This window comes from Salvelinus alpinus, chromosome 23 (assembly GCF_045679555.1).
Source record: "Salvelinus alpinus chromosome 23, SLU_Salpinus.1, whole genome shotgun sequence".
NCBI classification, from domain to species: domain Eukaryota; kingdom Metazoa; phylum Chordata; class Actinopteri; order Salmoniformes; family Salmonidae; genus Salvelinus; species Salvelinus alpinus.
Genome location: NC_092108.1, coordinates 15,684,460 through 15,707,453, shown reverse-complemented (window position 1 = coordinate 15,707,453; position 22,994 = coordinate 15,684,460). Strand labels below are relative to the sequence as shown.

The following is a 22,994-nucleotide window of genomic DNA, read 5'->3' as shown; positions in this document are numbered from 1 at the left end:
AGGCCTACATAATCTGTGTCCAATCTATTACTTGTTTTCCCCGTTATGCCTCACTTAATCTGCTTGAAAAATAGCAGGAACTGCAAATCCAGTTTATATACACTGAACAATAATATAAACGCAACATGTAAAGTGTTGGTCACATGTTTCATGAGCTGAAATAAAAAATAGCAGAAACTTTCCATACGTACAAAAGGTTTCTTTCTCTCAACAATTGTGCACAAAATTGTTTATATCCCTGTTAGTGAGCATTTCTCCTTAGCTAAGATAATACATCCACCCGACAGGTGTTGCATATCAATAAGCTGATTAAACAGCATGATCATTACACAGGTGCATCTTGTGCTGGGGACAATAAAAGGCCACTTTAAAATGTGCAGTTTTGTAGCACAACACAATGTCACAGGTGTCGCAAGTTTTGAGGGAGCGTGCAGTTGGCATGCTGACTGCAGGAATGTCCACCAGAGCTGTTGCCAGTGAATTGAATGTTAATTTCTCTACAATAAACTGCTTCCAACATCGTTTTAGAGAATTTGGCGGTACCTCCAACAGGCCTCACAACCACAGACCACGTGTAACCACGCCAGTTCATGGGGGGGTGCTGAGAAGTATTTTTGTCTATAATAAAGCCCTTTTGTGGGGAAAAACTCTATCTGATTGGCTGTGCCTGGCCCCCCCCCCCCCAGGCCAATTTATGGTTGCACCCCTGCCCAGCCATGTGAATTCGATAAATTAGGGCCTTATGAATTTATTTCAATTGACTGATTCCTTATGTGAACTGTAACTCAGTAAAATATTTGAAATTGTTGCGTTTATATTTTTGTTCAGTATAGCAGAAGCTACTATGCCTTGCAGGAAGTAGACTGGTTGCCAGGCAAGTTCCACTCGCAAAGGAAAACTAGCTTGAAGGAGAGTATGATCCACTGTTGAGGACTAAACTCCACCGTGAAGGAAGTTTAGTCCGCTGCGGAGAAAACGACGCAGAAGAGAAATTTAAGCGAGCTATTCCTATAATCAAACGTTCAGCAATTATTTAAAAGCAACTTGCACGTAAAGAAAGAAGCTTATATCCTGCATCAAAAATGTCAGTCGCAGGCTTCAAGAAACAATTTTACAAAGCAAGCCAGGTCAGTGAACAACTTTTTACTTCGGCTAAAGTTATATTGTATGTTAGCTAGCTAAGTTAGCTGGATAGCTAGCGACGTTGGCTATATTGCACAAGTAATGCTAACTAGTTAAATGTGCCTTTTGACAAGGAAATATCTGACCCAAATGTTTTATTTATTGGCTAAATGATTTAACTTTTACATTTGTTTAATGGCTAACTTCAGTGGCCTGAAAAGTCCTTGCAAAGTTAAATCTGCATAGCTCCAGTGAGTTGGCTATGTTAGTAGCTGGCTAGCTGTCAGTTCAGCACATAACGTAATTTGTCGTGTCGTAATGAGATTGACACATTGTTTCAATTTACTATAAAAACAGTGTTTGAAAACAGCGCCATTGTTTCGGTGTGTCATAACAAATGTTTCTATGCAAACATAAACAAACTAACGTTAGTGAGTTTCGTATCAGAACGTTAAATGACTCACTTTAAATACTCCCCCCCCTCTCTCTCTTTCTCTGAGTTTAGCAAAACAATTTCTTCCTTGGAGGAATGGATAAAGCGGGGAAGACTAGAGGGGAATTAATCTAGCTGTATGTGATAAACCCTTTTAATTTGAGCTCAACCAATCAGTTATTTTTTGTCAGGATGATCTCATTTCATGGACATTGTATTACGATAACACATAGTACCAGTCAAAAGTTTGGACAACTACTCATTCCAGGGTTTTTCTTCTTTAAAATAAAAATATATGTTTTTTTACATTGTAGAATAACTGTGACGACATCAAAACTATGAAAAAACACACATGTTTCATACTTTTCTGGTTACATAGTAACCAGAAAAGTATGAAACAAATCAAAATATATTTCTGATTCTTCAAAATAGCCACCCTTTTCCTTGACAGCTCTGCACAGCTCTGCACACTCTTGGCATTCTCTCAACCAGCTTCATGAGGTAGTCACCTGGAATGCATGTCAATTAACATGTGTGCCTTGTTAAAAAAAAATATTTGTGGAATTTCTTTCCTTAATGTGTTTGAGCCAATCAGTTGTGTTTTTTTTCATTGAATGAGCAGGTGTGTCAACTTGACTGGTACTGTATATAAGTATCTGTAGTTTGACCTATCTGTACCGCCTTCATTGTCATAGCAATGGATCAATGTCATGAATAACAACACAGAATGCACCTCTGAAGTTACTCTCACTTGTCCGTTTGTTAGGAGGGACGCAGGGAAGGTTTGGTGCTTCTGGGAGGGAGATGGACATTCCATTCCCTCCAGTGCCACCACACTGGTCTCTTCCTTTCCCCCTCTCCCATTCCCTTCACCTGTCCATCTTCATGAAGTGATATGTGTTTGGAGTGATTGTGCCAATTTGCAGATGAGTCCATGATTGATGGTTCCATGGCTAGGCCTACCAGCCATGGCAGGTGTATTCCTCACTCACACACTGATTAGCACCTACTCGCCGGATACAAACATGCTTATTACCTTTATGTGGAATGTATCTCCTGTTTAGGAGGTACTTAACTTAACAGGTGTAAAATAAATGTTTGAAACTATATTCCTTACATACTGGTCTTGGGGGAAAGACTGTTGGGAGGTTCTCTTCTGCAATGTTCAACCAATCCAGTAAATGTTCTTATTTCCAATGACGACTTATTTCCAATGACGACCAAACCCAGATGACACTGGGCCAATTGTGCGCCGCCTTATGAGACTCCCAATCACGGCCGGATGTGATACCGCCTGGATTCAAACCAGGGACTGTAGTGATGCCTCTTGGAACAAACTCCCTCACGACGCCAGGTCAGCGGAGTCAATCACCACCTTCCGGAGACACCTGAAACCCCACCTCTTTAAGGAATACCTAGGATAGGATAAAGTAATCCTTCTAACTCCCCCCCCCCCCCCCCCCTTAAAAGAGTTAGATGCACTATTGTAAAGTGGTTGTTCCACTGGATATCATAAGGTGAATGCACCAATTTGTAAGTCGCTCTGGATAAGAGCGTCTGCTAAATGACTTAAATGTAAATGTGAAGGAGGAGTTGAGATAAGTGTCGCCTTGTTAACGTCCAAAAGCGGATGTCGCTTCACAGGCTATATTTTTTTAATATCCCCTGAAAACCGGAGGCTAGGAAGTACTAGTGGTGTAACACAAATAAAAGGGTTGTTATTGCATTGGATGGATCTGAGATACATTATAGCCTTTGCAGATACTAATACAATCTGCATTTGGCCACAAGTGAAGTAGTTACAGAACAGGTTGTAAGTAGTCCTAAGGAAGTCATCTGACAGCTTTGAGAGGCCAATTTTTAACAGTTTCTATTTGATCTTTAGTAGTAAATGCTCTCGAGGCCTCCATAATTAGTGATGTAACACAGTGTGTTGTGTGTGAACTGAAATGGCCTGACTGTCCCACTCACCTCACTACTATAGAATAGTCTGACTGGTTTTTGGGTAAATGGGCACGAAGGCACCTAGTAGGCAAGGCCTAGTCACTCTCAAACCCCTGTCATTAAATATCTCTGGGAGAAATGAGTGTGGGTGTCTGAGTGTACTGACCCTTTTTATGAGGCCATCTGCTATGTTATAGGGGCCTGTTTTGGAAATAGGTCAGTCTGTTGGTGTGTTGTTCACACAGCTGTGAGTGATTGTTGGGTGAGTTGTTCTCCTGGCTCTGGTGTGCTTTGGAATCCTGGCAATGTTGCAGTAGTGCCCAAACCGGATTCCTGGGTTGTTATTAAGCCAGGAGAACAGACTCGGTCAACAGCCTGCAGGTAAACACACACTCACTTCCTCACATGGGATCATCTAATGGGTTGTTCCACTAATTTGGGGCCTTTTTTGAGAAGTGTTAAAAAAAGAGCACATGTTCAACTTCATAAACACATTTTCCCATCTCGAGGTTAAATAAATAAATAAAATAGGGATGCACGATATATCGGTGAACATATCGGAATCGGCCGATATTAGCTTAAAAATGCCTACATCGGTATCGGCCCGATGTATAGTTTAACGCCGATTTGCAAAATCGATGTCAAAGCTGACATGCATACCTGTAGGTACAATACGCAACGTAAAATTTTGCGCTACACTTGCAACACAGTATTCCTAACCTACCCCACAATGTCTGCTGTGTGGATCGAGCAGTCATTTAAAAGAGTAAGAACAATTTTCCTCGGGAATAGTGTTCAATACACACAGGTTGACAATAAATGTGGCTCAATTCACAGTTGTTTCAGAGTCCCGCAATAAGAGCTACAATGCTAATGTTCTCTGGGTGTCACTGAGTAGACTGATACCCTGTGTCATTGATCCACAATCCATAGGTAAGGCTGTACAGTGAAATATGTATGCCCCCAATGCAATTCTAAAGTATAATACATCCAGTGTGATTGTCTTTTGTTGATTTTATATAACATTCCAACCTTGTTTAGCATAATCTATTCAATTATGCCATAATTCTACTATTTGTATTCATTTGCATCACTGTCAATTACATACTTTTATTTTGAAGGCTAACTGCAAAGTCTGCTATTGTGGCTAATCCTTATTGTGGTTAGCTTCACATAGATGGTTCTGACCAGCATTAATCAAATAAGAACTGTCTTATAAATGAGGGTTATTTTAGATGATGACACCTAGCTATATAGTTAGCTAGCTAACTATAGCTACTGAAACAGATTGTTTTGCTATTTTTTTGGGGAAGAACATTGTTTGCATCCATGAAACTCGCCAGCTTTTTTTTATGACCAGGACTGTAGGTACGTGGGAAAACTTTACCAGCATCATAGAATACGTATCAATGAATCATTGTGACATATGAAATAAGAGTGATAGTGTAATCAATGTGTAATAACTACGTAAAAAATCGATGAACTCGTTAAATTGTGATGTGCAGTCATATTCAGGTCCTGATTGGTCAACAAGCTTATTTCACACGCAAAGACCCAAACTGCGTTCCATAGAAATCCTGGTTGAGAATGAAACGACTTAACAAATTAACAACGAAATAGCACAGCAAGTAAGTGAAAGAAATAGGTTTTGATAATGTTTTACTGGTAATGGGGACATGCATAAATGCCAACAAAATAACTTTTTGGTCAGGTGTGTGTGTGTGTAACCTTAACTAGGCAAGTCAGTTAAGAACAAATTCTTATTTCCAATGACGACCAAACCCAGATGACACTGGGCCAATTGTGCGCCACCTTATGAGACTCCCAATCACGGCTGGATGTGATACCGCCTGGATTCAAACCAGGGACCGTAGTGATGCCTCTTACGCTGAGATGCAGTACCTTAGACCTGCGCCCGCGTGTGTGTGTGTGTTAACACTTTAACTGTTCTAGAATGCTTAAAAGGCAGCTCAAATTTTAAATATCGGTATTGTTTTTTTGGGGCAAGGAAAATATTGGTATCTGCTAAAAATGTAATATCGGTGCATCACAAAAAAAATGACTATAGTAATTGCCAACTAAAGAGGGTTGAAGATTTATTCTTAAAGCAGCCATGAATCCCCTTGTAACAGGGGGAATGGAAGCATGTTGTGTGCAACAGGGAGTGGCAATTGAATGCAAGCTTCACCCTAAAAATGAAATGAACATTTCTAGCCTGTCTGAGTAACAGGTTGACGTGTTAACACAGTTTTCCACCAGAAAATTGCCAAAAAGAGTAGAACCATCTGAACTGCTTTTACTCTGATTTGTCTTTTCTATTTTTATTTTTCAAATGTTTCAAAAAAAATCTAATCATAAGGAATGGTTTTAACATATTGAAACCAAAGTTCAGTTTACGTAACAGGGTTGACCTTAAAATGAGGGACAGATGTAAAATGAATCACTAATCACATTAAATAAAAGAGAAATCTTCAGAAATCACTGTCAAAGCAACAAAATAACTAGGACTTTACAGTAACCAGGTTTCCATCCAACCTTTTTATGTGATTAAAATACATGACAGCCCTGATGGAAACAGCAAATTTGTCGGTAAACTTTCCAAATGTTGACAACTTTACGCTCGACAAGGTGGGATCTTTTTATTTGTAAAATTAAGGATGCAAGAAATTATGGTAAAAATGCCTTTTATGAGTAAATATTGTTATAATAACCATATGTTGTGTGGTCCTCCCACTATGACTCGGTAAAGCATGCAGTTTATTAGGCTACAGATGAAATGTTATGATGAACTTCACAGCGTGCTGAAAGTGCACGGTGACGAGCTTGATGCTGCTTTACATTAAATATTGAGGGTCTTATTCTGCTGACATAATGATCGATGCTTGGCTGCCGTTTGACAAATAAAAAGGATCTTGCTCTTTTGTCTGAAATAGGAATCTCATCATGTAGCCTAGGTAGCCAGCACTGTATCTGCCAGCTGTTGGTTAGAGCGCACGCGCAAAGACCAGAGTGGGCTCATTCGCTATACATACAATGAATAATTTGTATATAACAAGTTGAAAACGCGATGAAAACCCATTTAACTTGTATTCAATGATTCGGTACATGGGAATTTAACCGCAAAACTTATTTTTATGTGCACCACGTCATCAAGCTCAGCGTTTTATCCACAAATAAGTCAATTTGATAAACTCATCTCTGGTGGGAAAAGGAGGCATGAGGACTGCAACACGTGTTGTTCATCTTGCTACTCGGGCAATAAAATCAGTGGCCTTTTCAATTGCTACATCTTGAACCGCTGATGGGATACTGCCACATTTTAATGAACCGCTGATGGGATACTGCCACATTTTAATGCACAGAAAGGAAAAACTCGTATGAACACACACACCAGAGAGACATGTTGATTACATGAACACAAACGCCACAAATATATTCCCACTCCCAGGCAGGCCCACCTCCTAGTTATGTCATGTAGCATAATGAGGACTACAGCTGTCAGTAGCTGGTCCTCATCATGTACCTCTTTTATAGAATATTAGCTCCTGCACCTAAAATATAAACAGTACCAGCACCCAAAATGAGTACCGGAACTTATTTCAGTCCAAGTCGAGCACTGACAAGAAGTAATCAGGTAGGCCTATTTTATGTTTCCACAAGATCAGAACATGACATTTCTCCCTTTTCACGTGAGTGGTTTTTGAAAGGGAGAGAGCTGGAAAGATTTTTCAAATACATTGAGGAACTATTGTCTTTCTTAATGGATGTAAAAACAGACTTTGTTTTGAGGTGAAGATAACAACATTATTTTGAGAAGCTCCACAGGTCATTAGTGGTGGTGCGTTAAGCCAATCAGAAATACTATCAGATCCACAAATGGGCACATTTACATGCCTACATTAGCGTGCAGACCAGGTAGCCTATAGGCTTACTTTTAAGCTTAATCAACATTGACAGGAGCGCTCCAAACAAAAGACAATGACTAAATTGAATTGAAGAAACTCCTGAATGGTATGAAATAAACCAAAACTTGTTTCTCACAAGTGTTGCATTTGGTTGTGCGCTATGCAAACAATTTGTCCACTCCACAATGAGAACGGTAAAAGGAATAATAATATATTGAAGGCATTAACAGAAATTACCGTAACCAAACAAACATTGAAGATTACAAATTATAGGAATTAACGGTAAATGTACTACTGGTGATATATGTAATGGGGAGTTGATATACACTTAACAATCAAATGCAAACAATTCACACAATGAAGTTATGAAAACAATAAATGTGCACCAATTGGCGGGAGAGAAGGCATTCTGGAGAGAGAAGTGCATTGTGAATCTGGGCGCTGCATGGTCAATCCGACATCTGCATTGGCCATGCAGCATTTATGGTGATACGGCCTCTGCAGAAGTCAGGGCATTCATACTTCTTGCGCTCCACGGAGCAGCGCAAAGCTGTTGTGAAGGAAGTTTTCAAGGAAATTAATGTGTTTATACAGGATGATTTGGCCTCTGCATGCCTCCGGAGGCTTCACAATTGGTCATACCCTCCATATGGATCCACTGGCCACATTTTCACATCAAGCATAAATTGGCTTTTAGTCTAGGCCTCCGCAATGGATTAGTTCACTGAGATAGGCGTATGTGTGTATGTATGTGTGTATATATATATATTATATCTCACACACACACACTACCGTTCAAAAGTTTGGGGTCACTTAGAAATGTCCTTGTTTTTGAAAGAAAGGGTTCTTTTTTTGTCAATTTAAAATAACATCACTCCCTTCACAGAACAGTGCAAACTGGCTCTAACGAGAATGGACAGAGGAGTGGGAGGCCCTGGTGCACAACTGAGCAAAGGGACAAGTACATTAGAAGGCCAGCATCCCAGAGTCGCCTCTTCACTGTTGACATTGAGACTGGTGTTTTGCAGGTACTATTTAATGAAGCTGCCAGTTGAGGACTTGTGAGGTGTCTGTTTCTCAAACTAGATACTAATGTACTTGTCCTCTTGCTCAGTTGTGCACCGGGGCCTCCCACTCTTTCTTTTCTGGTTAGAGCCAGTTTGCACAGTTCAGTGAAGGGAGTAGTACACAGCGTTGTACGAGATCTTCAGTTTCTTGGCAATTTCTCGCATGGAATAGCCTTAATTTCTCAGAAGAAGAATAGACTGACGAGTTTCAGTAGACATTTCTTTGTTTTTGGCCATTTTGAGCCTGTAATCGAACCCACAAAATCTGATGCTCCAGAAACTCAACTAGTCTAAAGAATGCCAGTTTTATTGCTTTAAACAGCACAACCGTTTTCAGCTGTGCTAACATAATTGCAAAAGGGTTTTCTAATGATCAATTAGCATTTTTAAAGTAATTAACTTGGATTAGCTAACACAACGTGCCCTTGGAACACAGGAGTGACGGTTGCTGATAATGGGCCTCTGTACGCCTATGTAGATATTCCATTAAAAATCTGCCGTTTCCAGCTGCAATAGTCATTTACAACATTAACAATGTCTACACTGTATTTCTGATCAATTTGATGTTAATGGTAAAAAAATAGATTTTTCTTTAAAAAACAATGACATTTCTAAGTGACCCCAAACGTTTGAACGGTAATAAATATTAACACTGCAAAAAAAAAGAAACGTCCACTCACTGTCAACTGCGTTTATTTTCAGCAAACGTAACGTGTAAATATTTGTATGAACATAACAAGATTAATCAACTGAGACATAAACTGAACAAGTTCCACAGACTAACAGAAATGTAATGTGTCCCTGAACAAAGGGGGGGGGGGGTCAAAATCAAAAGTAAGTCAGTATCTGGTGTGGCCATCAGCTGCATTTAAGTTCTGCAGTACATCTCCTCCTCATGGACTGCACCAGATTTGCCAGTTCTTGCTGTGAGATGTTACCCCACTCTTCCACCAAGGCACCTGCAAGTTCCCGGACATTTCTGGGGGGAATGGCCCTAGCCCTCATCCTCCAATCCAACAGGTCCCAGACGTGCTCAATGGGATTGAGATCCGGTCTCTTCGCTGGCCATGGCAGAACACTAACATTCCTGTATTGCAGAAAATCATGCACAGAATGAGCAGTATGGCTGGTGGCAGTGTTGTGCTGGAGGGTCATGTCAGGATGAGCCTGCAGGAAGGGTACCACATGAGGGAGGAAGATTTCTTCCCTGTAACGCACAACGTTGAGATTGCCTGCAATGACATCAAGCTCAGTCCGATGATGCTGTGACACACCGCCCCAGACCATGACGGACCTCCCACCTCCAAGAGTGCTCCAGAGTACAGCCCTCGGTGTAACGCTCATTCCTTCTACGATAAACGCGAATCCGACCATCACCCCTGGTGAGACAAAACCGCGACTCGTCAGTGAAGAGCACTTTTTGCCAGTCCTGTCTGGTCCAGCGACGGTGGGTTTGTGCCCATAGGCAACGTCGTTGCCGGTGATGTCTGATGAGGACCTGCTTTACAACAGGCCTACAAGCCCTCAGTCCAGCCTCTCTCAGCCTATTGTGGACAGTCTGAGCACTGATGGAGGGATTGTGCGTTCCAGGTGTAACTCGGGCAGTTGTTGTTGCTATCCTGTACCTGTCCCGCAGGTGTGATGTTCAGATGTACCGATCCTGTGCAGATGTTGTTACACGTGGTCTGCCACTGCGAGGATGATCAGCTGTCCGTCCTGTCTCCCTGTAGTGCGGTCTTATGTGTCTCACAGTACGGACATTGCAATTTATTGCCCTGGCCACATCTGCAGTCCTCATGCCTCCTTTCAGCATGCCTAAGGCACGTTCACACAGATGAGCAGGGACCCTGGGCATCTCGACGTTTTGGTGTTTTTCATAGTCAGTAGAAAGGCCTCTTTAGTGTCCTAAGTTTTCATAACTGTGACCTTAATTGCCTACCTTCTGTAAGCTGTTAGTGTCTTAACGACCGTTAAGCAGGTACATGTTCATTAATGTTTAATGGATCATTGAACAAGCATGGGAAACAGTGTTTAAACCCTTTACAATGAAGATCTGTGAAGTTATTTGGATTTGTATGAGTTATCTTTGAAAGACAGGGTCCTGAAAAAGGGACGTTTATTTATTTTTGCTGAGTTTATTCTACTGCTCAACAAAAAAAATAATCTTGGTCGACCAAAGTCCTATCGACCGAACAATCGACCTGTCGACTAATTGGGGTCAGCCCTAACAAAATCGCAATAAAATTAGTATTGAATCGCAATACATATTGTATCGGCACAGTATCGTGATAATATCGTATCGTGAGGTGCCTGGCAATTCCCAGCCATAATGGTAACTTGTAGTTTCACATCAAAAATATTGTTGCCCCAGTAGGACTGAGGGGGTGGGTATTACACACAATATAGCCTATTGCGCACTGATCAGTTTAAATTTAATTGGTATGGTTGGCAACGGGCTTGATGTGTAGTTGAATCAGGTGTGTAAAACTGCTGGTATGGAGCAAAAGCCTGCACACACTGTGGGTCTCCATGACTGGCTGCAATCCCGCTAACGGGATGATATGACAACAGCCAGTGAAAGTGCAGGGCGTCAAATTCAAAAAACAGAAATCTCATAATTAAAATTCCTCAGACATACATGTGTTTTATACCATTTTAAAGGTAATCTTGTTGTTAATCCCACCAAAGTGTCCGATTTCAAATATGTTTTTCAGCGTAAGCACTACAAACGATTGTTAGGTCACACCAAACCACAATAAGCACAGCCATTTTTCCAGCGAAAGATAGCAGTCACAAAAAGCACAAATATAGCTAAAATTAATCACTAACCTTTGATGATCTTCATCAGATGACACTCATAGGACTTCATGTTACACAATGCATGCATGTTTTGTTTGATAAAGTTCATATTTATATAAAAAAATCTGAGTTTACATTGGCGCGTTACATTCACTAGTTCCAAAATCATCCAGTGATAGTGCATAGCCACATCGTTTCAACAGAAATACTCATCATAAATGTAGATGATAATACAAGTTATACACATGGAATTATAGATATACCTCCCCTTAATGCAACCGCTGTGTCAGATTTAAAAAAAACTTTACGGAAAAAGCAAACCATGCAATAATCTGAGACGGAGCTCAGAACAATAGTAAAATTAGCCGCCATGTTGGAGTCAACAGAAACCAGAAAATACATGATAAATGTTTCCTTAACTTTGATGAACTTCATCAGAATGCAGTCCTAGGAATCCCAGGTCCACAATAAATGCTTGATTTGTTCGATAATGTCCGTTATTTATGTCCAATTAGCTACTTTGGTTAGCGCGTTTGGTAAACAATTCCAAAGTCACAAAGCGCGTACACTATAACGTGACGAAATGTCCAAAAGTTCCGTAACAGGCAGTAGAAACGATGTATTGAATACATTTTTAGAATGTTGTTAACATACATCTTGAATAACGTTCCAACCGGAGAATTACATTGACTTCAGTTGAGCGATGGAACGGAGCTGCCTCTCACGTGAACGCGCGTGGTCACCTCATGGTAGTGGTGAATCATTCCTGTCTCCTTCGGCCCCCCTTCACATTAGTCATCAGACAAAGTTCTATTGACTGTTGACATCCAGTGGAAGCCGTAGGAAGTGAAAACTCATCCATATCTCGCTGTAATTTCAATGGGAGCTTGGTTGAAAATCTACCAGCCTCAGAAAAAATCCAAACAGGAAGTGGAACTTCTCAGGTTTTTGCCTGCCATATGAGTTCTGTTATACTCACAGACATAATTCAAACAGTTTTAGAAACTTCTGAGTGTTTTCTATCCAATACTAATAATATGCATATATTAGCAACTATGACTGAGGAGCAGGCCATTTACTCTGGGCACCTCTGTGCACCTTTCATCCAAGCTACTCAATACTGCCCCTGCAGCCATAAGAAGTTAAAGAACACTGTTATAAAGATGGCTAACCCATCTGCTGTGTTCATGTAGTGACATACAGTGCATTCGGAAGGTATTCAGACCACTTGCCTTTTTCCACGTTACGTTACGGCCTTATTCTAAAATGAATTAAATATACACAATACACCATAATGACAAATTTTGCAAATATATTAAAAATAAAAAAACATACCTTATTTACGTAAGTATTCAGACACTTTGCTATGAGACTCGAAATTGAGTTCAGGTGCACCCTGTTTCCATTGATCATTCTTGATGTTTCTAGAACTTCATTGGAGTCCGCCTGTGGAAAAATTCAATTGATTGAACATGATTTGGAAAAGAACACACCTGTCTATATAAGGTCCCACAGTTGACAGTGCATGTCAGAGAAAAAAACCAAGCCATGAGGTTGAAGGAATTGTCCATCGAACTCAGAGACAGGATTGTGTCAAGGAACAGATCTGGAGAAGGATACCAATTTTTTTTTTTTGCAGCATTGAAGGTCCCCAAGAACATAGTGGCCTCCATCAGTCTTAAATGGAAGAAGTTTGGAACCACCAAGACTCTTTCTAGAGCTGGCCGCCCGGCCAAACTGAGCAATGGGGGTTGAATGGCCTTGGTCAGGGGTGTGATCATGAACCCAATGGTCATTCTGACAGAGCTCCAGGGTTTGTCTGTGGAGATGGGAGAACCTTCTAGAAGGACAACCATCTCTGCAGCACTCCAACAATCAGGCCTTCATGGTAGTGGCCAGACGGAAGCCACTCCTTAGTAAAAGGCACATGACGGCCCGCTTGGAGTTTGCCAAAAGGTGCCTTAAGAACTGTTAGACCATGATAAACAAGATTCTCTGGTCTGATGAAACCAAGGTTAAACTCTTTGGCCTGAATGTCAAGCGTCACGTCTCGAGGAAACCTGGCACCATCCCTAAGGTGAAGCATTGTGGTGGCAACATCATGCAGTGGGGATGTTTTTCTGCGGCAGGGACTGGGAGACCAATGCAGGATCGAGGGGAAAGATGTACGGAGCAAAGTACAGAGATCCTTGATGAAAACCTGCTCAGGACCTCCTACTGGGGCAAAGGTTCACCTTCCAACAGGACAACGACCCTAAGCACACAAACAACACAACACAGGAGTGTCTTCGGGACAAGTCTCTGAATGCCCTTGGCCCAGCCAGAGCCCGGACTTGAACCCGATCTAACATCCCTGGAGAGACCTGAAAAAAGCTGTGCAGTGACACTCCCCATCCAACCTGACAGAGTTTGAGAGGATCTGCAGAGAAGAATGGGAGAAACTCCCCAAATAACTCCCCAAATCGCAAAAAAATTCTCAATCCTGTTTTTGCTTTGTCATTAGGGGGTATTGAGGGGGGGAAACAATTTTTTTATCGATTTTAGAATAAGGCTGTAACGTAACAAAATGTGGAAAAAGTCAAGGAGTCTGAATTCTTTCCGAATGCACTGTATAGCCTAGGCCCTGAAGATAGCTGCACTGAGTCACATGTTGAACAAATAGGCTCTACAATGAGTCTGTTTTGATGACCTGCCAATAAACCCAATGCTTCTGGTTCTTGTTTGCGTGCGAGTCTCTCTCTGTGAAAAAGTGTTCCTGTCTGTGACTGCGTTTGTAACTGTATAAAAGGAAACTGTCTGTGGTTAGGTCTTCTCTGCTGATACAGGGCTAACCAGAGTAGAGCTGCTACAGAGGAAGTGCTACTGTTCTGTCTGAATTAGGAACGGCTTTGCTGTGATGGAAAAGTCATGTCCTGTGCAGAATACATGTAAAAGACTTGAACTTATTATTCTCCTTCTGCCTGGTCCTTTTGTAGATGGTCAGTGAGAAGGTCGGAGGTGCAGAGGGAACCAAGCTGGATGAAGACTTCAAAGATCTGGAGAAGGTAAGTGATCTCTCCCCAACGCAAAAAAACATACACTCCTATTAACCTAAGATTGGATTTTCCTATCGATCCATTTTGTCAGAGTAGATTATACATTCGCTGTCTCTCCTTCTTCACTTCCCCACAGAGGGCAGATGTGACCAGTAAAGCGGTGGTGGATGTCATCTCTAAAACATCGGAGTACCTGCAGCCCAACCCAGCGTCCAGGGCCAAGCTGACCATGCTGAACACGGTGTCTAAGATGCGGGGCCAGGTGAAGAGCCCTGGCTACCCCCAGGCTGAAGGGCTTCTGGGGGAGAGCATGGCCAAGTTCGGACGAGAGATTGGAGAGGACACCAACTTTGGTAAGAAAGAGATTGATTTCATAAACTACCATAAGTTTTATTTTACCAGAATACTGAATTCCAGGTGCGTTTGTGTGTGAAGTAGGGACCACGTACTCGACAGAAGAACCTTGTTCTTTATTGTGGCCGGTGAGGGGATTGTGTGCCCATTCTCATGTAACAGTCTTTGTCCTGTAGGTGGCGCCCTGGTGGACGTGGGCGAGTCCATGAAGAGGCTGGCTGAGGTCAAAGATTCCCTGGACATCGATGTCAAACAGAACTTTATCGATCCACTGCAGGCCGTTGTCGACAAGGACATCAAAGACATCCAGGTAGAGACCTAGAATGAGATGAATAAGGGATTCTCAACTCTCCCTCAACGTTACACATTTTATTTTCTAACCCTTCACAATCAACTAATGGAGGACTCTCTCCTCCCTCCTCAGCACCATCTGAAGAAGTTGGAAGGCAGGCGTCTGGACTACGATTATAAGAAGAAACGCCAGGGGAAGATCCCAGACGAGGAGCTGAGATCAGCCCTGGAGAAGTTCCACGAGTCCAAAGAGATGGCAGAGAGCTCCATGCACAACCTGCTGGAGACTGATGTGAGACATACCTCAGGGGTCAAGGGTTAGAGTTGAGGGATCTGGGGAATAATGCCAGAGATGGACAGCAACAATCAATCTCATTTTATTTGTATGGTGCTTCTTACAAATGAATTAGTCGCAAAGTGCTTACTTTCACAGCAACAAATGGGCTTAAACTCATCGAAAGCAAGTAGAAACAACAGTAGCAAGGAAAATCTCTTTAGTTAAGAAGGAAGAGGCTTTTTTCCATTGGTTGGCTGGGTAGAAATTCAGGCTTCATACTCCCAAACCATAATACCCAGTAGGGGCTTCAACATCTGTTATCATTGGCATTGGCATTAGTAGTAGCACTGGCGCTAGCATTGGCAACAACGTTATCATTAGCGTTGATGAGTATTTCAGGACCAGTATGCAGTCAGCTTGCCACGACTCCATAGCTAGTGAGTGGAACAGTTATGTAATGTCACAATGTGTAATAGGTGACGATTCTAGTTTTCCACTATGACTCTGCAACCTAAGAACGTGCCAAACCAGTCTTAGTTGGCCTGTCTCTGGTAATTACCTTTTATTTCATCAGATGAGGGGACTGAGTACAACATGTGTTAGTGCCATGTTAATCAGAAACAAAGCAGTTTCGAGAGTCGTTAAATTGACCTCGGGGTGGTAAGGGGGGGAAGAGAGAACAGAAGTGTAAATTAACCATAGTAATGGCGTTTCTAGTCCAGTCCCCCTGGTAATGGCGTTTCTAGTCCAGTCCCCCTGGTAATGGCGTTTCTAGTCCAGTCCCCCTGGTAATGGCGTTTCTAGTCCAGTCCCCCTGGTAATGGCGTTTCTAGTCCAGTCCCCCTGGTAATGGCGTTTCTAGTCCAGTCCCCCTGGTAATGGCGTTTCTAGTCCAGTCCCCCTGGTAATGGCGTTTCTAGTCCAGTCCCCCTGGTAATGGCGTTTCTAGTCCAGTCCCCCTGGTAATGGCGTTTCTAGTCCAGTCCCCCTGGTAATGGCGTTTCTAGTCCAGTCCCCCTGGTAATGGCGTTTCTAGTCCAGTCCCCCTGGTAATGGCGTTTCTAGTCCAGTCCCCCTGGTAATGGCGTTTCTAGTCCAGTCCCCCTGGTAATGGCGTTTCTAGTCCAGTCCCCCTGGTAATGGCGTTTCTAGTCCAGTCCCCCTGGTAATGGCGTTTCTAGTCCAGTCCCCCTGGTAATGGCGTTTCTAGTCCAGCCTCCCTGGTAATGGCGTTTCTAGTCCAGCCCCCCTGGTAATGGCGTTTCTAGTCCAGTCCCCCTGGTAATGGCGTTTCTAGTCCAGCCCCCCTGGTAATGGCGTTTCTAGTCCAGCCCCCCTGGTAATGGCGTTTCTAGTCCAGTCCCCTGTATTGATGAATCTGACTGGTCACTGTGCTTGTCTCTAGGTAGAGCAGGTGAGTCAGATGGCTTCTCTGGTCGAGTCACAACTGCAGTATCACAAACAGGCTGTGCAGATTCTGGAGGAGCTGACGGACAAACTCCGAGACAGGTAGGTCAGGTGTGTGTGTGTGTGTGTGTGTGTGTGTGTGTGTGTGTGTGTGTGTGTGTGTGTGTGTGTGGACTTCTACAATTCAGTTGAAGCTGTTTGTGTTGGTTGTCGTTGTGTGTATTTACGTGTGACTGATTCATCCCCTCTGCTGTGTGTATCAGGGTGAACGAGGCCCAGTCTCGCCCCAGGCGTGAGTACACTCCTAAACCCAAAGCCTCCTTTGACTACGAAGAGCAGGAGCATTCAAATGGAGAGTACTCCCCCTCTGCCAACCCCCCTTCATACTCCTCAGGTAAGACTGGCCCTTAGCTGTGTGTGTGCCTCTGTGTGTTTCTGTATGTATCTATCTATTGTAGTCTTGTCTCACCAGCCCAAAACTGATCTTTCTCTATGTATAAATCCCCCCCCCCCCCCGTAGACGTCACGTCCTTCCACAGAACACGGTCCATGAAGAACAGTCGACACTGTGAGTGTGAGTCTGTGATTGAGGGTGAAAGAGTGGCAATTAACATGGTACTTAATCGACTCACTTCATTCCAGGAGAGTTTTACTAACATGGAATGGTGTGTGTGGGAAGCTTTAACCCCTTACTCACTTCACTTCATCGTTGCAGCAATTCTGGCATTTTTTCTCTGCAATTTCATGGTATCTAATTGGTAGTTAGTCTTGTCCCATCGCTGCAACTCCCATACGACTCGGGAGAGGCGACGATCGAGATCCATGCGTCCTCCGAAACACGACCCTGCCAAGCCGCACTGCTTCTTGACACAATGCCCGCTTAACCCGGAAGCCAGCCGCACCAATTTGTCGGAGGAAACACCATACACCTGGCGACCGTGTCAACATGCATGCGCCCGGCCTGCTACAGGAGTTGCTAGAGCGCGATGGGACAAGGACATCCCGGCCGGCCAAACCCTCCCCTAACCTGGACGACACTGGGCCAATTGTGCTCCGCCGCATGAGTCTCCCGGTTGCAGCCGGCTGCGACTCAGCCATGAGATCAAACTTGGGTCTGTAGTGACGCTTCTAGCACTGCGATGCAGTACCTTAGACCGCTGCGCCCCACGGGAGTCAATTCTGACATTTTGCATGGCAAAATTAGAGAAAAAAATCTAATTACTTGCGAAAATATGCTGACGAGCGAAAAAGTTTGTTGACGTGTGGCTTGATTGAACCATATTATGCGGTAAATGTGCAGTAATTGGTTGATTTTGCTGTGATTTGACTGTTTAATTGCGGAACTAGTGCAGTGATTGGTCAAATTTGCAAGCCCTCGCATAATATGCGAGAATTGTTGATTTCTCCCCAAAAAATTGCGATAACAGAATCCTGGAATCCTGGGGGGACTAAACTAACCCCGCACACTGGATCTGGTAACAGGTAACGTCTCCCTTCAACCCTGTGAGCCCAGCGGTTTGGACGTTTATGAAGTGTTCTGGTCCCTTTCCTGCCTCTCACTTATCTAAACTCTGGAAGTGGTTCTGGTTTGAAAAGCAAAGCTGCTGAATCCGTTTCAGAAGAATGTCAAATGAAAGTTTATTTTCTCTTTCCCTCTTCAACACATTCCTCCCCCTTCCTTCTCCCCAGCCTCTGAGCCGTGTGCTAAGGCCCTGTATGACTTCGAGCCGGAGAACGAGGGTGAGCTGGGCTTCTGCGAGGGCGACATCATCATGCTGACCAACCGCATCGACGAGAACTGGTTGGAGGGCATTATCCGCGGCCAATCAGGATTCTTCCCCAACAACTATGTGGAAGTGGTGGTGCCCCTGTAACACTGACAGAACAAGAGGAGCGGGAGGGAGGGATGAGGAGCGGGAGGGAGGGATGAGGAGCGGAAGGGAGAGATGAGGAGAGGAGGGAGGACAGCGGTAGGTGACGGGGGGCATCTCAAAAGTCTAAAATGACTTCCTCCTGTTGATGATCACTGATCTAAATAAAGCAGGACAAGGAAATATCAGTGTATGAAAATAAAATGAGGTCACCTTAGATAGATTGAGATTCACCTAAAGATGGATGGATAGAAAAAGTGGGAGGAAGATGTTGATGGAAAGGTTAGTACAAGGAAGGTGTATCTTCGTTTTCATTCTCTTTACACTTTCTACACTACACCTCCCTTACCGGGACGTATGGAGATGGGGTTACTAGAGGAGATGTTTGTCATTATGGGTGACCTGTACCCATGAACACTACCAGATGTGTGCTTTAAGCAGACCTAGAAAAAGAACTGCAACAAATTGCCTTGAAATTGTTACCTTTAATCACCTATTTACCTTATTGCCCTTAATTCTAGGGAAAATGGTTAAATATGTTTTGTTCTTCCACAATTGGGAATCTTTGCATGAAATTCTGGTTAATTTTAATGCACACTCTTTTTCTTATATAAAAACACAAAATCCATACACACCAATTATTTTCCTCCCTGGTATGGAGAGTTAGATAGATCTTGGCTTTAGCTGTCCTATGCTGCCCTCTGGTGGTTTAAGCCTGTTATACCTTCAGGTGTAGGATGAAATTGCCCTTAGACTGATCTAAGATAAGTTTAGTATGTTTCCCACTTATGGTTAAGGTTAGGTAAGCTGATCCTAGAACTGTGCCTAGGCGCTTGTCCTGCATGGACATCAGTACTGATTTTTGTTTATTTTATGGTCCTTTTTCTAATCCATCCCATACCTGGTAAATGTGATTGTTCAGCTTTTCTCTGGGTCTAAACTTACGTGAAGAGTTGGCCTGTTTGCTTACCTGTTTCTACTAAAGCCAACGTTGCCATTTCCTTGGCAAGGCAAATATATGTTGTTGGAAACAGTTGGCCACCTAGGCTAGTAAATAACTGTAGTGAATGGTTTTGTCTGTTGGCATACACACAGCTCTGCAGACCAATTATACTATGTCTCTAAACACTATAACACTATCTATAACACTATCTCTGTTTAGTACTGTTACAGCTGCAAGGCTGCCTTTCATTGACTGGGAAGATCTCAATTGCTTTCTCCTCGTCTCCTACTCAAACCCATTGGATGAGAAATCCAGCCGGTCTGTCCCCTCTGACCTTTTCTTGAGATCTTCCTTTTGTCTGCTATACCCCTTTGCCTTCCTCTTCTCTGTCTCTCTCTTATTTTTGCTAACTCTTATATGGTCAAAAGATCAAAAAGGAAAACTTTCCATTGCCCACCCAAGTGCTTTGTTCTGTTTGTGTTGTGTTCTAACTTAGATTTGAAGCCATCTGCTCCTTCTGGCTTAACCCCGTGTGCCTGAGGGCTGAAGCCAAAGTAACAGTGTAGAGTGACCTCCTATTATTCACTTGCTACAGTCAGTTTGCATACAGTGTGTTAGTGGTGCTTGGATCAGCTGTTTTAACACCCGCAATTGCTAATAACCCATCCGCCTGACTATGTCATAAAGTGAACGTCCGAGGCCCAACCCTAAACCGCAAATATAGAAAATGCACTATAGGCTAGTCAAAGACTGCAGGAATATTGTTTGGGACAGAGAGTGCGGGGATTTTTTTTGCCTTATTTAGACATGTTTCTGCTTATGATTTCTGACATTTTGGTAGGCTATTTGTTAGTCAACTTGTCTATAATTATATACATACAGCTTCTCTTCTGTCATATGTTGCCCTAGAAGACTAACTAAACCCTTGCATTCTAGAATGTCATAAATCAATAGAATGAATGCTTCAATCTAGTTGACATCGATAAAGTTTCACAGAGCAAAAACGTTTAGCGATTGGGGAGAAAATGCAATAACAGAACATATATATTTTTTACGGTTTTATGTGCAAGATTCCCAAATTACATCAGTTTGACTAGGAAATAGAAAGCTGTGAACGACCTAACATGTTTTTGATAAGGTTTCAGTTCGGCTTGGATGCAAATTTTGTGGTTTGAAATTGTTTTTTCTAAAAAAAAATCTACATTTAGTGTATAATTTTACTGCAAGACATGCTTAATTCTGCAGGAGTTCATATTAAGTATGAGAGGTTATAGACCTGCATACAGTCAGTGTCCAGATTTCAGTTTCAATTTAACCCATCTAAACAGTAGGCTACAGTTCCCTTGACGTGCCATAGGCCTATTTGAAGGCCGTCTTGGCTGACAATTTTTTTTTCGTGCCTCACAATCATCACATGTATAAACTCTCAGCAATTTAATGGGTATTTACCAACGTTTTCGGAATCACTGTGCCTTCCTCCTACCCTTAGGTGATGGCAAAACGTTGGTAAATACCCATTAAATTGCTGAGAGTTTATACATGTGATGATTGTGAGGCACGAAAAAAAAATTGTCAGCCAAGTTTATACATGGAGTGTGCAACTTTATTTTGATAGTTTATAGTTTATTCGCCGTTAGTCAGTTTTTTAATTCCCAATCATCACATAACATAGCTGCCACTATCCTCTTTTACTGCTTCACCACATCTTTCCCAAACAGGACTTTTCTGGCCCTCTCTTCTCTTTATTTTCAACTCTCCTTTCGTAGCTTTTCTCTTATTGAAACTCCAACATTGTCCTTTTTGCCTCCATGGATTGACTTTTTTTCTGCCTGTTCCTAAAAGTGATTGGTGTGTAGGCTATTTGCCGCGCGTACAGGTAGGCCCTAAAGTTTAGGCTTATGCACTAATGCCAGATAGCCTAAGATAATGAAAGAAATACCTCAATGTAGCCTAAAGATAAAAATTGCACAAGAATGATACATTTATGGATTTTTTTAAGGTATTATTTTCTCTTTATTCAACCCACCTGCCTACAACCTGCCCTTCATCCACACAATATTTAATGGCCCCAAACCCATCCCTTCAGAGGATATAACCACAGGGACTGTGTGTTCGATCCAACCCGCTGCCAAAAGGGGATTTGAAAGAAGGGTCGTTTTTGTATTTACGTGTCACCCCATGGTGTGGGTGGGAGAGAGAGGAAATAGTACTGTATATGACCATGGATTTTATTAGTCTTTCTGGGTGTTTCAATTCCAGCTACGCCTTTTTACCCAGAGCCTCAGAACTGTGATGAGCCCTACTCACAGCCGATAACTGTCTATCCTCGTTATCTAGTTGCTACACTCCTTCACGGCACCCGTGGAATTGTATCCGGAACAGACGCATTTTTTTTATGTCGAAATAGGCACAGGACAGCTTTACCCTACCCCCACTCACTGGCTATCTGCCCCAATTCCGCTGCCCCCTCGCCTCCTACCCCTCTCACACCTGCCCCTGTTCTCCTCCCATTTTCATCCCTAAACCCCCTTCCGACATCTCTTAATCCACCCCCTCAAACACTGTCTCTCAAAGATCACTACATAACCCCCCCCCCATCTCCCTCTCCACTACTACCCTCCACTCCTTCCCTAGAACATGCAGCTCTACCAAAAAAAACTAATATCCTATGTGCATAAACTAAACGCGTTCCTCCTAACTTAATGTTTACATGTCTCTTGGGCTATATTTGTTGTGTTAACATGGTTTGGGTTTTAGTGCCTCTGTAGGTGATTAATGTTTAGGTTCAGGTGTGGGTTACCACGTCCCATTAGCCTAAATAAAAGGAACTAGGCAGGCAGGGGGAAAGGAGCTCCAGTTGTCTTAAGTACCTTGTTTACCGGTGTCTATGAGTAATGTAACAAAGGGCTCAGTACCTTGTTTACCGGTGTCTATGAGTAATGTAACAAAGGGCTCAGTACCTTGTTTACCGGTGTCTATGAGTAATGTAACAAAGGGCTCAGATCAAGCATGTCCGTTTTTGCGGACTGGTGTCGTTGTCTTCAACTATTCTAATGCCGTTGGTGACAATCTATTTATGTTTTTCACACTACATTCGAAGATGGGTATTTCTACCAAATCGCACAGGAGTATCATATTATTTTGATATTACGAGTATTATCTTACTTAATAATAGCTTTATTTTAATATACAGAATCATTTTGTGAAGTGTCCATTGTAAATTGCTCGTTGCCTGCATGTGTCTATAGGTTATGCGTCTTGCTTCAGCGATGATGCCTTATTTTGAGGCTCCGTGTTTTTACGCTGTCCGTGGATCGAGGTTTGAACCAAGGCAGGATTATCTTTATGTGGATTCTCTTTTATCTTTGTATTGTCATGTATTGTATATTTTTGCGACGATGTAAATGAGGAATGTTGTCTGATCGCTTCTTAAATAAATGTGAAGTGGCCCTCCGTCTGCTGGATGTGTCTTCAGGGGGGGATGTGAATGATACCTTCATTTACATATAAATTACAATTTCCAGAAAAGTCTCTCGCATATTCATT

The 22,994-nt window shown here is 42.6% G+C and overlaps 1 protein-coding gene across 4 annotated transcripts; it reads left to right on the top strand.

The window, feature by feature from the left end:
- The first annotated feature begins 720 nt into the window (after nucleotides 1-720).
- LOC139550331 (endophilin-A2-like) lies at nucleotides 721-22,901 on the top strand. Of its 4 annotated transcripts, XM_071361166.1 has the most exons (10): nucleotides 750-1,127; nucleotides 8,291-8,432; nucleotides 14,246-14,314; nucleotides 14,442-14,658; nucleotides 14,836-14,969; nucleotides 15,084-15,242; nucleotides 16,633-16,736; nucleotides 16,898-17,028; nucleotides 17,155-17,208; nucleotides 18,324-22,901. In XM_071361166.1, exons 3-10 carry the CDS (start codon nucleotides 14,246-14,248, stop codon nucleotides 18,506-18,508), a joined length of 1,053 nt encoding a protein of 350 aa, XP_071217267.1. In that variant the 5' UTR covers nucleotides 750-1,127; nucleotides 8,291-8,432; the 3' UTR covers nucleotides 18,509-22,901. The 4 variants fall into 4 exon arrangements, with proteins under 4 accessions (XP_071217266.1, XP_071217265.1, XP_071217268.1 ...); XM_071361165.1 differs by lacking the exon at nucleotides 8,291-8,432 and having other exon boundaries at nucleotides 721-1,127; nucleotides 17,155-17,202; XM_071361164.1 differs by lacking the exon at nucleotides 8,291-8,432 and having other exon boundaries at nucleotides 721-1,127.
- The last annotated feature ends 93 nt before the right edge of the window (nucleotides 22,902-22,994 follow it).